The sequence below is a fragment of the Buceros rhinoceros genome, unplaced genomic scaffold (genome assembly GCF_000710305.1).
Source record: "Buceros rhinoceros silvestris isolate BGI_N320 unplaced genomic scaffold, ASM71030v1 scaffold3526, whole genome shotgun sequence".
Classification (NCBI taxonomy): Eukaryota; Metazoa; Chordata; class Aves; order Bucerotiformes; family Bucerotidae; genus Buceros; species Buceros rhinoceros.
The window spans coordinates 35,436-49,454 of NW_010419149.1; the positions used below are offsets into that span (position 1 = coordinate 35,436).

At 36.5% G+C, this 14,019-nt stretch overlaps 1 protein-coding gene across 1 annotated transcript in view; it reads left to right on the forward strand.

Moving 5' to 3' along the window:
- LOC104495772 (von Willebrand factor A domain-containing protein 8-like) overlaps window positions 1-14,019 on the forward strand; it is a 49,433-nt gene that overhangs the window by 27,204 nt on the left and 8,210 nt on the right. Inside the window, exons 8-12 of the mRNA XM_010138787.1 lie at window positions 1,074-1,205; window positions 1,625-1,759; window positions 1,840-1,917; window positions 7,991-8,151; window positions 8,841-8,954. Coding sequence (XP_010137089.1) covers window positions 1,074-1,205; window positions 1,625-1,759; window positions 1,840-1,917; window positions 7,991-8,151; window positions 8,841-8,954 — 620 coding nt within the window. The remainder of the gene's footprint in view (window positions 1-1,073; window positions 1,206-1,624; window positions 1,760-1,839; window positions 1,918-7,990; window positions 8,152-8,840; window positions 8,955-14,019) is intronic.

Sequence of the window (14,019 nt, forward strand, 5' to 3'; positions counted from 1 at the left end):
CTGTCCTCTGTTGATGTTTAAACCTTTAAAGGTATCTGAAATAGACTCATCTATTACAATTGAATATAATTTGGTGCGGTCCTTTACTAAAGCATAATTATCTTAAATTCATGTAATAAATGAAAATTTGTGGGCTCTAGTTCCAGAATGGAAATTTACAAAGTGATGAAGGGCCAGTGAAGCATCTCAGTTTTCTTTCTAGATCTCAATAGGTGATGCTGTGAATCCTAGTGGTAATAAAACTACATGCTTTTTAAGAATGATTTTACATTAGTGACTTCTGGTTAAAATTTTTTTTTCTAAGAATTCTAAGGAGTTGGATAATAGTCCTTTTAATCTTGCTTACTCAGCTTTTGTTCTGTTGAATAGAAAGGCTCTATGAGTTCAGTAATTTCAGTTAGTGGCTTTTTTGTGCATAAATCACCTGATCCCATTCCCAACAAAATAGACTTTTCACAGGATTTTTTTTAAATGGCTTTCATGCTTTCTATAGACAGCATAAAATAGAGAGTATGATGCTCAAAAGAGGATTGGGAAGACAAGTGTCCCATCTTTTTGTGTTTGATACACCCAGAACATGTTGAAGGCTTAATTTGAAGGGTTAATTTGTACAAGTTGTCCTTATTTTCATTGTATGATAAGGTTTTGGAGCTATGTAGTAATGTTTAATGGTTATTTTTATTCATAGCCAGATGTTTAAATCTGCAGTTGGTTATAATGACCTGCAGAGATTGGTGATCTATTATTACACATGCTAAAGGCTATCATCTGTTTCTCTTATTATTTTGCTGTGTCAGACTAAGACTTGGCAAAGTCACCATATGACATTTTCACTTTACATCTGTCACTAGAGTCAAAATAAGTAGATAGTATACAATCTTTTTCTTTGGTTTTAAATGTAAAATACATAAATTATCAAGAATGTGAACACAGGTATGTGAAGTAAAAGTTGAAGTAAAGTAAATGGATTTACAAGCAAGTAATCTTGAATATACTTCTGGCCTTGTTCTCAGAAAAAACAGTTTTAAATGCTGCATTTAATTATTAATTTCTCCTACCGTGTAATTCTACAGCGTTTTGATCTTCAGGATTCAGAAAGCCACTTGCTTCCCAGCAGGATTACTAAAGTAGAAGGTGCACATGGAAACAAACCCTTCAAGGCTGATGTAACTGTCCAGATTGGTGAAAAAGAAGTGACATTCCAGGTATAAATTTATATATTCATCAAACTGTGTGTGTTTTTAGATACCATTAACTTGTTTTCATCTCATTGAGGATTTGACAATAGATATTGGTGATTTTTGTATTTTGTCTCTAGCATGAACAGCCTCAAGTCATTTGCAGACTCCAGTGCTGTAATTGAATTGATTCACTTTTTGTTGTTATTTTTCGTGAAGAGTGAGCAAAGGAGGTGTGAAAGATTAGAATTAAATGTGATTAGAATTAAATGTGTTGATTAGAATGAAATTATTAAATGTTTTTTGTTTTTAAGTTCAAGATTTATTTGATGGATGACCATCATCAGCAAAATATTACACCAGTTTTGGAGAAGTGTGACCCAGTCCGCACATGTCTAGAGTTACCACAGTATAGCTTATTTAGCTTCTTTTTTTTTATCTTATAGGTTCCAGCTGGGACTGGGCTGTTAAAAAAGCATCCTAGATCAGATACTTTCATAAGGACTTCCAGCCATAATCAGCTGTTGGCAGAAATGATGCAATCCCATATGGTTAAAGATATGTGCTTAATTGGAGGAAAAGTAAGAATTTAAATTTCTTTTCCTCATTCCTGTTAACATTCCTTAGAATGTAATCTGGTTCTTATTTTTTAACTTTTTAGGGCTGTGGCAAAACAGTTATTGCTAAGGAGTTTGCTGATATGCTGGGATACAGCATAGAACCTATCATGCTGTACCAGGTAAGTAAACTATCTGCTGATGATCATGCTTTAAGAGATAATCTAAATAAAATGAAGGAGATTCATTTAACACAGTGGTCTTTCTCCTAGCTGCAGAGAATTGTGATTTGGCATGTCTGAGTGCCATAAAGAAAACTTTGTCTTTTGTGTCTTCTCATTTTTTCCCTTTTGAAGTATGTTTCCTGCCTGTAGGTCAAAGTGGACGCTACTTGTAATTCAGGCATGTTGAATGCCTCCGGAAGACCTTTTGTCATTCCTCCCCCCTGCCCCCCACCTTTTTTTTTTGTCCATATGCTATTTAAATCTTATGATGGACTTCTCCATTATCAACATTAGTTTTTTTATTATGAAAGACAATTTCTTTATCTTACTGAGAATACACAATAGATATAATGTTTTGGGGGAACTTTTTAAATAGTTATTTCTCATGTTCCATAGACTTAATCTTTTTTCTGTTTTATTTTTTTATGTCTTTCTTCTGTCAAGGTCACCTAATGTTCTCTTACATGTTTATTTCTTCTAATGCCTAACATCAGAATTTTAGTCAATATTATAAATTCCGTTCCTTTTGGTTTACACTTCTGCGTAGTCTGATGATTACAGTTGTGGTGGGACTGTATTGAAGGAGAGATTAGAAGATAGGGTTCCACATTAAAAAACATTGCACCCCATAAAATCAGGGCTGGTATTTAAATATATACATAATACATTCAATTAATATTAATTTCATTATTCATAGGTGCTATAACAAACAAACAGTAATTTTATTCTGCCCTGACAGTGTCAGACAGATGAGTTATGCCATTTTCTTACACTTTAATATCTCCAGGTGTGAGCAGATTTGCATTCCAAAGCTACATAACCTCATTGATGCAATGTTATGTTCATAGTAACGTACCTGGATTCCCAGCAGTGCCTACTACCTTCTGTACAGTGGTATTTTAAATAGGTGCATGGTTTCAGAGACAGAACTGAGTGTGCCCAGCTACCCTGCATACTTGTCGCTGCACTTGTCACTGTACAAGTATTTTAAAGCTCATCGCAGTAAAATAACTTTTGTAACTTGACAAATCTGCTTAAGGACAGGCACACCCTAACCCTTGTTTAATTGCACACAGTACAGTATTGAGTACTCACCAGCAAAATTAGACAATTATTTGATGAAAAACATGGCCACTGTTTTTCAACATCCTACCTTTAATTAGTGTGGCTTCACTGAATAGGAATTCCTTTTTGGAGACACATGAGAAGAGCTGGCAATGAAGTTAGATAGTAAACATCTTTCTTTCAGAGGGATCTGTAATTGCTACAGAAATAAAATCTGGAGTATTTTGAAGGTTTGTAGTATTTCCCACCGAAGTGAGCCTTTCCTTGGGTTTCACCAGGGTTGATAAAATTCAAAAGACAGAGGGTTTGTTTAGAGAGGCTTTTTAGTGATATCAGACAGTATCATTAAGACAAATAAATGAGTGTGAGCTCATTGTTCATATAAATTTCTGTGTTATACAAGTCTATGTAAGATCCACATGAGTTTCTATATGTACAGATATTTCCTATGTATGGTGTGTTACATGATCTCAGAAGTTTTTACAGGAAGCAGTGTATTTAAAAATAATTGAATGTAGCTGAGCTATATATCTTCTGATAAATTTTAATAATGCATTTGTCTTAAAATATGCAATAACATATCAGGAGCTTTGCATAGCAAAGTAATAGAATAATTTAATGACATAACAAATGTTAAATGTATTAATTCATACCGTAATTCAGTGATGAAAGCTACGAGAAGTTTGATAATGCTGTAAATTTAGTAGATTTTTCTACTTCAGCTCAAAAAAGTGTCTTTTTGATTCTTTAAGAGAGACAGCATACTGTCCTAAATCCATTTCTAAAATTAAGAAGGCTTTTATTTGTCCTGTGGTTCATTTTAATTTTCCAATGATTTCTGCAGGCACAAAAATAAGTAGTGGAGCATTTATCCTTTGTCTGAGGGAATAGCACTGTTTTTCTTCAGGCTCTGGGAAGAAATGAATTATTAGATTTTTTTAATATATATAATGTTTATTTATAGTTTTAATATTTACTTCATCGCTTTCCATCTGATGTTGATTTGAGGGCTTGAATAGCTCTTTCTTTATATTGATTTTACAGGAAAAAAAAACCCTAAAATCCTTATATTACTTAAATTAAAGGTTCCCAAATCTTTTGAGCACATAGATAATCTCTTACACTAACAGTTGGCTCAGAGAACAATTCCTGCCTCATTTCACAGAACCTCTAGAGATCATCTAGTCCAATCCCCCTGCTAAAGCAGGTTGCACAGGGTTGTCAACAGGCAGGTTTTGAAACTCTCCAGAGAAGGAGACTCCAAAACCTTTCTGGGCAGCCTGTTCCAGTGCTCTGACACCCTCAAAATAAAGAAGTTTTTCATTATGCTCAATGTAACTTTCTGTGTTCCAGTTAGTGCCCTGTTGTCCTTTTCCTGTCACTCGGCAACACAGAAAAGAGACTGGCTCCATCCTCTTGACATGCACCCTCCAGATATTTATAAGCATTGATAAGATCCCCTCTCAGTCTTCTCCAGGCTAAACATACCCAGATCTCTGAGCCTTTCCTCATAAGAGAGATGCTCCAACCCCTAATCATCTTTGTAGCCCTTTGTTGGGCTCTCTCCAGTAGTTTCTTGTTTCTCTTGAACTGGGGAGCCTAGAACTGGATGCAGCATTCCAGATGTGGCCTCACTAGGGCAGCGTAGAGGGGGAGGAGAACCTCCCTTGACCTGCTGGTCACACTCTTCTTAATGAGCCCCAGGATAACATTTGCCTTCTTGGCCACAAGAGCACATTGCTGGCTCATGGTTAACTTGTTATCTACCAGGACTCTGGGGTCCTTTTCCAAGGAGCCGCTTCTAGCAGGTCAACCCCTAACCACTACTGGTGTATGGGGTTATTCCTCACTAGGTGCAGGTCCTTACACTTGCCCTTGTTGAACTTCATTAGGTTCCCCTCCACCCAATTCTATTGCTTGTCCAGGTCTCGCTGAGTGTCAGCACAGCCCTCTGGTGTATCGGCCACTTCTCCCAGTTTTGTATCATCAGCACCCCTAACCACTACTGGTGTATGGGGTTATTCCTCACTAGGTGCAGGTCCTTACACTTGCCCTTGTTGAACTTCATTAGGTTCCCCTCCACCCAATTCTATTGCTTGTCCAGGTCTCGCTGAGTGTCAGCACAGCCCTCTGGTGTATCGGCCACTTCTCCCAGTTTTGTATCATCAGCAAACTTGCTGAGGGTACACTCGATCCCTTCTTCCAGATCACTGATGTTGAACAAGACTGGATGAAATTCCCTAGGAACACTGCTAGCTACAAGCCTCCAACTTTTTTCTGTGCCTCTGATAACAGTGTGCCTCTGAGCTCTGTGATTCATCCAGCTCTCAATCCACCTCCGTCCACTTGTCTAGCCCACACGTCCTCAGCTTCCCTGTGAGGATGTTGTGGGGGACAGTGCCAAAAGCCTTGATGAAGTTGAGGTAGACAACATCTACTGCTCTCCCCTCATCTACCCAGAGAGTCACACCATCATAGGAGGCAATCAGATTGCTCAGGCATGATTTCCCCTTGGTGAAACCATGCTGACCACTCCCAGTAACCTTCTTTTCCTCCACATGCTTGGAGATGACCTCCCTATTTTTGTGATGTGTGACATCATTATACGAATTTCTCATTATATGCCAATCCACTTAGGCGAATTACCGACAAAGGACCCTCATGCTAGTTTAGGAAGGGTTTGGTTTTAAGTTGTGTCTTCATGCAGTTAAGCAACAGCGAATGAGAAGCAACAGCCAGCTAGTTCTTTGTGACTGTAGTTAGGGAACTTTTGGTTTAATTTGTTTAAAATAAAACATTTTCTACCCCGAGAGTTTCGGGAGGAAAAAAAAAAGCAATATTCAAATTGATGTTCTAACAGTTTTCCAGCAACTTGCTCCTTTTCTTCCACTGCAAAACCAGACTTTTAAGCACATCACTAGTGTTTGTGTACTGAGATGTTTTTGTTTCTAGGGGGGGTTTTTTGGGGTTTTTTTTTTTGTTGTTGTTGCATGAGCTCATATTTTTTCTTTGCAAATTTCTTCCAGTTTTTTATTTGAAAAATACTAACAACATGTAAGTCCAAATTGGCATGAAAAGCAGGAATCATAGTTTTGGGGTTTTTTTATTTTTTTTAATTTTTTTTGTACATCGTAATTGCCAGGAATACGATTAGCACTGAAAGCCATGAAAAACGGCTAGGTTGGAGGCTTGTGTTGCTGTAACTGGTAAAGGGAGAGGAACAGAAGTTTATCCTACTTGTTTTCTCTCCTAAACATCTTTTTTCTTGTGTAGAAGTTATTTTAGAAAATAGCACAGTGTAAAACACGTAAGTTACAATGATTGTTACAATTTAAAATAAATATTTTGTTTCACCAGGCAATATAATGTTGCCATTGCTTTGCCCAAAATAAGGGGAAAAAATTTATTCATATACTTCTATTACTTCCCCTCCAAAGGGAGGGTTTTTTAGTGTTACAGTATTATAACTGTGTATCTCATAATGTTATATTTTAAAAATAATATATTAAAAATTGGTTTAGAGTACATAAATAGAAATAAATAGTCATGAAACAAGTCCCTCACAAAATCTGCACGGGCATTAGCAAATGATACTTCTTTTTAATGCATCGCTCAACCATTTAAATTACAATATAAACATTCATTTTGTATTTCAGAAAATATTTTGCAGCAAAACACACTTCTCAGTTTATCTCCAGAAAATTAATTCATGGCTCTCAAGTGGTTATTTGAAGTACAGAAGTACATTCTATGTAGCATACCAAGCTCCCAATCAATTCATACTGTATGTTGTTTCATTCCTCTAGAGGTGAATTGTCAGAAGGTGTGTTAGTTCAATACTCAGTTATGAAGTGTTTACTAGCTACTGAATGCACACTTCTGATGCAAGTCCTAAAACCATAATTTTCTCTGGCTTTGATAAAAATGTTTCATGTTCTGATTCTAGTCTGACTCATTAATAAAATAGAAAAGAGCAAACACAACAGTAAAAAAATCCCAGAAATAAAACAATAAAAATATGGTCTAGTTCTGTCGATTCCCACATTCTGTTGAATGTGGGACTTTAAATCATATAAATGTGGAAGCACTGAAGGAACCAGACTTTGTCCTGTTATTTTAAGGCTTTTAAGGAAATGTGGAAAGAGGAAATAGTTCAGTCCATCTGACGTAATTTGTTCTATTTTTATTCTTTAAAGGGATTATAGTTGTGAAAAGGACATATGCAAAAGCTACAGCTACAAAAGAAAATAATTTTTTCGTCTGATTTTAGGTTGTGTTCACAGCATAGTCTGAGGAAGGAATTTCATCTTCCAGGTCACAAGATGTTTTTGTTGCTCTAGTGCTTACCTGCTAAAATATGTGTGCTGGAGGATATGCTGGAGTTTGCCTTTGGTTTATATTTATCCCTTAAGCATTATTTTGTGGTATGCTACGTACTCCTGATATTTTGTGTGTTACTGGCTTCTTCCTCACTCTGTAGTTTATCCTCTGATGCTTCCACTGCATTTTCCCGCTGAGAAGTGGAGCTGGGTTGTCTTCAACATTAATGATGAAATCTTTTCTCTTTCACGAGAGTCTCTTTCAGGACTTCTTTGTGAAATAAATGACTCTTTTTTGTTCCAGGTGTAAAATTGCTGCCCCCTTCTGTACACAAAGCTGTGCACAAGTTGTCATATGTTTGCATTATGTTTAAGGAGGGAGGGAAAAAAGGCTGTTGTTCTGGTTTTAAAGAGAGATGGTATTGGCAAGTCTAGAACTTGCAAAGACTATTTCACATAGTGCGTGTGTAGATTCCTGTGCGTATCTCTAATAATGTTTGGAAAAGTAATTGAAGATTTCCTGCTAGTCTTCTTTGAGTATATTCTCAGGAAAAACCAAATGCAGGTTTTTTTAAGGAGAAAGCATGCATTTGTAGATGGAGAAAATAGAGCATAAATATATTCTTGTGATGAATTGATACTTACAGGATATGACGGCTAGAGATTTGCTGCAGCAAAGGTATACTCTTCCTAATGGAGACACTGCTTGGAAGCCATCGCCGCTGGTTACTGCTGCCCTGGAAGGAAAGCTTGTTATCCTTGATGGCATTCATCGAATTAACCCTGGCACTCTAGCTGTACTTCAAAGGTCAGGACATGAGCATGGATAAGTTGGGTGCGCTTGATCTGTTCATTGAGCGCGTGCATGCTGAGAAATTAAGTTACTTCTGATAAATATGACTTTGTAACTTCAAGAATACTGTAAAGATTCAGATGAGCATTGAAGTTTCATAGACTGTAATGTTCAGTTTTTATGTAATTGAAAGCAGATGCAATTCTTTCATGTTAATTTTAAGTCTATAATAATACAGGAAATTTTGGCTTTTTGTAAATACAGAATGTAAGTCTGAATTGAAGAATGAGCTAGATTTTACTCTAAAAATACGAAATCTGGAAGTATTTGAGCAACAATTTGAAAATGCAGGATGTTAAAAAGTGTTCAAAATACTTGAAAGTGTTCTGATTGTAAATAAAATGCAATAGTTATGCGTAAACACATACTTCATATTCATAGCAAAGAACCCTTTCTAAACATTATTTCATAATTAATTTTCTTACCAGATCTATTTAAACTAAGTTCACTACCTGACTATGCATTGAAACTGTTTACTTCTGCATGGTATTTTACTTCCACACTTGGATGCATCTTAAATTGGTATAAATTCTTTTTTCTAAGCCCCATGTTGACTGAGGTAGCTTTAAAAAAGCTTTAGTTGATGTAAGTATTTTAAAAAGTAATCAAAGGCTAAATAAAGCTTATTCTTTATTTTCAAACAGACTAATACATGACAGAGAACTGACTCTCTATGACGGCACCAGATTGTTAAGGGAAGATAGATACCAGAACTTGAAAGAAGAATTACAGATCTCTGATAAGAAGCTACAGGAAAGGTAAAGTGTCATCTACAACTATAGAGTGCAAACAGCACAGCATTTTGTCGTGTGAAGAGTTTAATCTCTCTTTTAAAAAAAAAAATTACAAAATTGTCATGCAAAATGCTTCTCTATTAAATTGATACAGTCTAATCACTAGGAGAAATGTATTTTAAACATGAGTTTCCTCATGAGCTTTTTTCTTTCTGCTGCATGGGAATATTATATCCTGTTTAGTGTGCTTGAACTAAAAGGAAAACATTTAATATCCTTTAACAGAAGGAGTTAGAAATTGAAGAGTAATTGCTTAAAAACATAGATATAAAGGTATATAATATTTAATTTTGTAACATTTTATTAAGAGTGTTGGAAAATAAAGCTAAACTGAGTTTAAATACAACTTGTTACTTCTGCCTCATTAGCTAATAAGCTGGTATTTAATTTACAACTAATATGGGGCAGGAAATCCTAAGGATGGGTTGGGACCCATTATGCTTATTCTTTTTGTTTCTTCACTTCCACTCGTCTGCTAGAAACATTCCACAGATAGAAATGTTTTTTAGTCCTTTGAGACCATACTTGATACATAGTCAGACGCTACTGACCAGTTTTAGTTAATGGGAGGGATGTTGTTGAGTATACATCAAAACAAATGCAATCTAATATTCAGTAATATATAAGAAGCTAAACATACTGTGATTCTTAAATGGCTCTAACCCCTGAAAAAACAGTTGAAGTTCTATGTCAGATGTCCATGCTTATATTTACACTGCAGGGTGCCCAAACTTTGAAGAGACCTTATTGGTTATAGAAGGGATGCATTCGTCAAGTGCCACCTCATTTCTCTCAATCATCTTGCTGAAAAAGACTTTTTTTCTTTCTCCTCCTTCATAGTCCACCTTTTAGAAAAACTGTTTTGCTTTTCCTGCTTGGTTGTTTTGTTATTTATTTTGATCCAAAATACTGTGGGTTTTTTCTTAAAAATCAAACAAGCAAGCAACAAAACAAACTCCATTTTAAGTCTTCCATAGTTTTGTTTTGTTTTTTTTTTTCTTTTTGTAGATATGGTGTAAGCTAATCCTGCTTGTTACAAATTGTGTTCATGCTGCTGGAACCGTACACCCAACTAGATAGATGGATATTTCCTGCATTTATTTTATTTGAGTGAATAACTATGTATCAGGGTAGTGTTCCGTTAATCAGGATTTTAAGCCCAGACTTTGAAAAGAGGAGCAAAAAGCTCCAAGGTTCCATCTTGGATGGTATCCCAACTTTGCATTGGACTTTGTATTTCAAAATAGGTCTAGTCGTTGTGTGAGTCTTCTTTCTGCTACGTGTTCATGGTCTTGTCCAAGGTGCTTTCAGGCAGTGGATGTGCTGTTTTGCTTACTGCAAGGTACCCTTTAGTTCATACCAATATACTCCAAAAACCTAGACAACTCATCACACACTCATCTTCAGCTCTGCCCCTCTTCCTGAGTCAAATCTCTCACACAAGAATAGAGCTTTTTGTCTGGATTCTACGTCTCCCTCTTTGTTCTAACTATGGCTGTGTTGGCAGTGGACTTCCTTATACCCTTCATTATCTGTTAGACCGTAAGAACTGTTAAGCTCTCTTCTTTAATGACTATTCTGCAAACCTGTCTTCTTACTGAGCCACCTCTGTGTGGCCTTCCCTTCAGCATCATTAGTTCCACTGTTCAGCTAATTGTGCATTGCTTTTGATTTCTTTGGAGGCTCTACAAATTTTTCTTAAGGTTTCCTTGGAAGGCTGTCCCCCTTTCCTTCAGATCACAATGTACTGCTTTTACCAAGCCACCTTAATATTTTGCAACGTAGTATATTGTGATTTGCTAAGCTCTAAACGATCTGTGTGACTGACAGTGAGCTCTCGCCCTCTGATCCATAAATGAGGGATGTCTGTTGGCTTAGGAATGTATTTCTGGTTAGTTCTTGATCTTAAAAGCAAACAAACTGAAACCCCACTGTGTAGATGTTCTTGCATCTGGAAGCTCACTGTAACCGTTTAGCACCATCTGGGATACAGATGAAAATTCCTGCTACTGAATTAGCAGAAGGTCATTGTGCTGAGAATCCCATCTTCCCCTAGGTGAAACATTGAATCTGGCCCTTGTTCAACTTTCTTCTGTACTGTCTTATTCAGAAGAACCCAGGGTAAAGAAATGCAGACATGTACGATCTTCTTTGGTTTTGGCTATGGGCTTCTTTGGCATCAGTGAACCACTATTCTGTAGAGAGGACACTGTTCTCATCAGCCCTTGAGGAACTGAAGGTGTTCCAGCACCTCATCCTTACATATCCTGAAAACATCACTACCTTTCACTGGCTCCAGGATGTGATGTCAATAGTTACTGTTTGATTCCAGGACTGAATCCCTCCTTGCTTGCTCGTTCTTTTCAGCAGCAGTTACTTGTCAGTGCAAGCTTCAGTACCTTCCAGTGTTGCAGAATGACTGTGCAGAATTAGCCCTTCTCTCCAGACACCTCCTCATCAAATGAGGTACTTCAAATGAGGTACTGACAGCTGATTTCATCACAGGTGAAGAAAACATAATAGTGCTAACCATCCCTCATTTGCCTGCAAAAGATTGTCTTGTGGAAAAGTTACATAGAACGTGTTGTACCTTGAATTTATTAGCAGATTGGCTGGGCAAAGTCATACTTCTAAATTGTGACCAGGAGATGATTTCAATGTCAATGAGAACTGTTGTCTCTGCTGTGTGTCAGTGGCTGTGGATAGTGGCCCTAGCTATTTTCCTGATGTTAGAGTAAGATGAGAAGAGAGCTTTACTTACCCTGTCTTACTGGATGTAACTGAAGTCATTTCAGTACAGTTCTCTTTGCCAGGCCTGCAGAACATACACTGTCATTCCTGGTTCTGCTGGGACTGAATCTGAGCTGTTTGACTGGTGACCCATGAAGACCACTGTTAATTTTCGACTAAAGGAGTTCCCTATGGAAGATGTCTTCAAGTTTTGTTTGAATCAGGAGTTTATTGTGACTTTTTTTTCCCCTAAATACCACTCATTCAGCCTCGATTCTCGTTTGTATATTGCAAATCAATATGGTACATAGAATCCATATTACAGTAACTTCTTATTTTGATTGAAAAGGAGTGCTATTCCTAACCAATGAGCCAAAACTTCTGTAAACTCTTTTTTGTCTGTGTTTGCAAAAGGGTTTGACACGTCTAAAGTTTTTTCACATTTCTAAGAAAAATCTGAGATATTAATGGGGAAGTTTTAGAGGATCCCTTCTTCAGACAATCAAGACACATTTTGTACTAATCTTTCATGTTCATATATGAAAATATTTGATAGTAAAAAAAATCATTAATATTTTTTCACAGTTTTAGTGCCTTTAATTTTTAGTGTCTGAATAGTAATAATACTCATGTGTAGTGGAATAGAAAGGAGTGTACTGCAAAATCACTTAATTGCCAATCCTGATGAGCCAAGGGTTGGTTTTGTTTTTTTTTTTTAAATAAAGGGATAGTATTTCAGATCACAGTGTGGTCTGAAGAAATCACATGCCTCTGTATACACATGTAAACAGTATTACAGAAGCGAATGTGAATGTGCTTAAGCTACGGCAGTGTGGTTAGCAGTGCTGGACAAAGGGGAAAGTATTGTTTGGTTTTCAGATTGTTTTCAAGTTGTTCAGGTTAAAACATAATTATTCATAACATTTAATTTTGGACAACCTAATTTAAAATTTTTATTACCTTTCTAGGAGCTAATAAAATATTCTTATTTTAAATTACGTTAATTACTGTCATTGAGTTATATGTTCATTGTTATTGCATTTCTACATCTGTCATGTCAACTAGCCGTTTTCTGAGAAGGGCTTCAGACCGGTAGGTGCAATAGCTCTGTCAGGACTGACAAGTGCAAGCAGTACATTAGCCCTTGGGAGATTCTGGGGTACTCCTTGGCCTGCTGAAAGTCTGTAAGCTACAGGGTAACTAGCAGTGGGCAGAGTGCTTTTTCCTCTATTCTTTCTTGTGCCAGTTGTGCCAGTCTGGCTGTGGAGTTAAGTTAGCAAACAATCATAGTAAGATAACTCATTTGAGGCAACTTAAGTATATTGGTTTATGAGTCCAAGGAGAAGAAAAAAAAAAAAGCTGCCCTTGAGAAAGTGACAGATGGTCCTTAAAGATCTTTTAGATAGAAGGAAATTATAGCTGTAGATTCCTTATTCATTTAATGATAGCGTGAATCATTTTGCTGAACAAGTTCATAGATTAAGAGAAGGGGCATTCAAGTACTGTGCATAAACAAGATTTCTGCAGAGAATGTCCACTACTTCACTGAGACAGGTACCATAAAGGAAGTACATGGCTTTTACAAGATGATCAGTGAAGCACTGGCTTGTCTTATGATGCAGTATTTTAACCTGTTTGGGTGTATATCCTGCCCCCAACACACACACACAGGTGATAAGTACTTGCTGTAGTGAGCAGAAAGGCAGCTATTATAGGAAAATAGGGAAGTATGTATATAACAGGATTTTTCAGAAGCTAAAAGAACTCACTCATAATGCATGGGTTGTTTTAATGCCCTGGAGACAGTCGATTATTTTCTATGCGATTAAGTTAAAAGGGAACGCACAGTAGATGAGACAAATATGAAATGTGGCAGGGAGTGGATTTAGGAAGCAATAAACATTTTTAATTGCTTACATTTTCTAGCTTTTTTTCTTGTTGTTGTTGTTGTGGAGTTTTCATTTTGTTTGGGTTTTTTCCCAGTTTAGTTAATTTTCAGATATATTCTGTTAATTTTAGACTGTGGTGACATTTAGGAAAAACAGCAAGAAAAAAACCAATAGGTCATTGTGGTCCTAGTATTATAACAATTCCCAACTCATAAAATTTGATAGAAAATTAGATTTATTAAATCATGTTACACGAAGAGACAATCAAAAATGTTTGGTTTTACAAGGCAGCTTTAGGAATACCAGTCTACTTTTTTTGTTGTTGTTGGGTTTGGGGGTTTTTTTGTTTGTTTGTTTGTTTTGGAGAAGCTTCAATTGCCCAGAAACATGTGTCAATAACAAGCAAATCT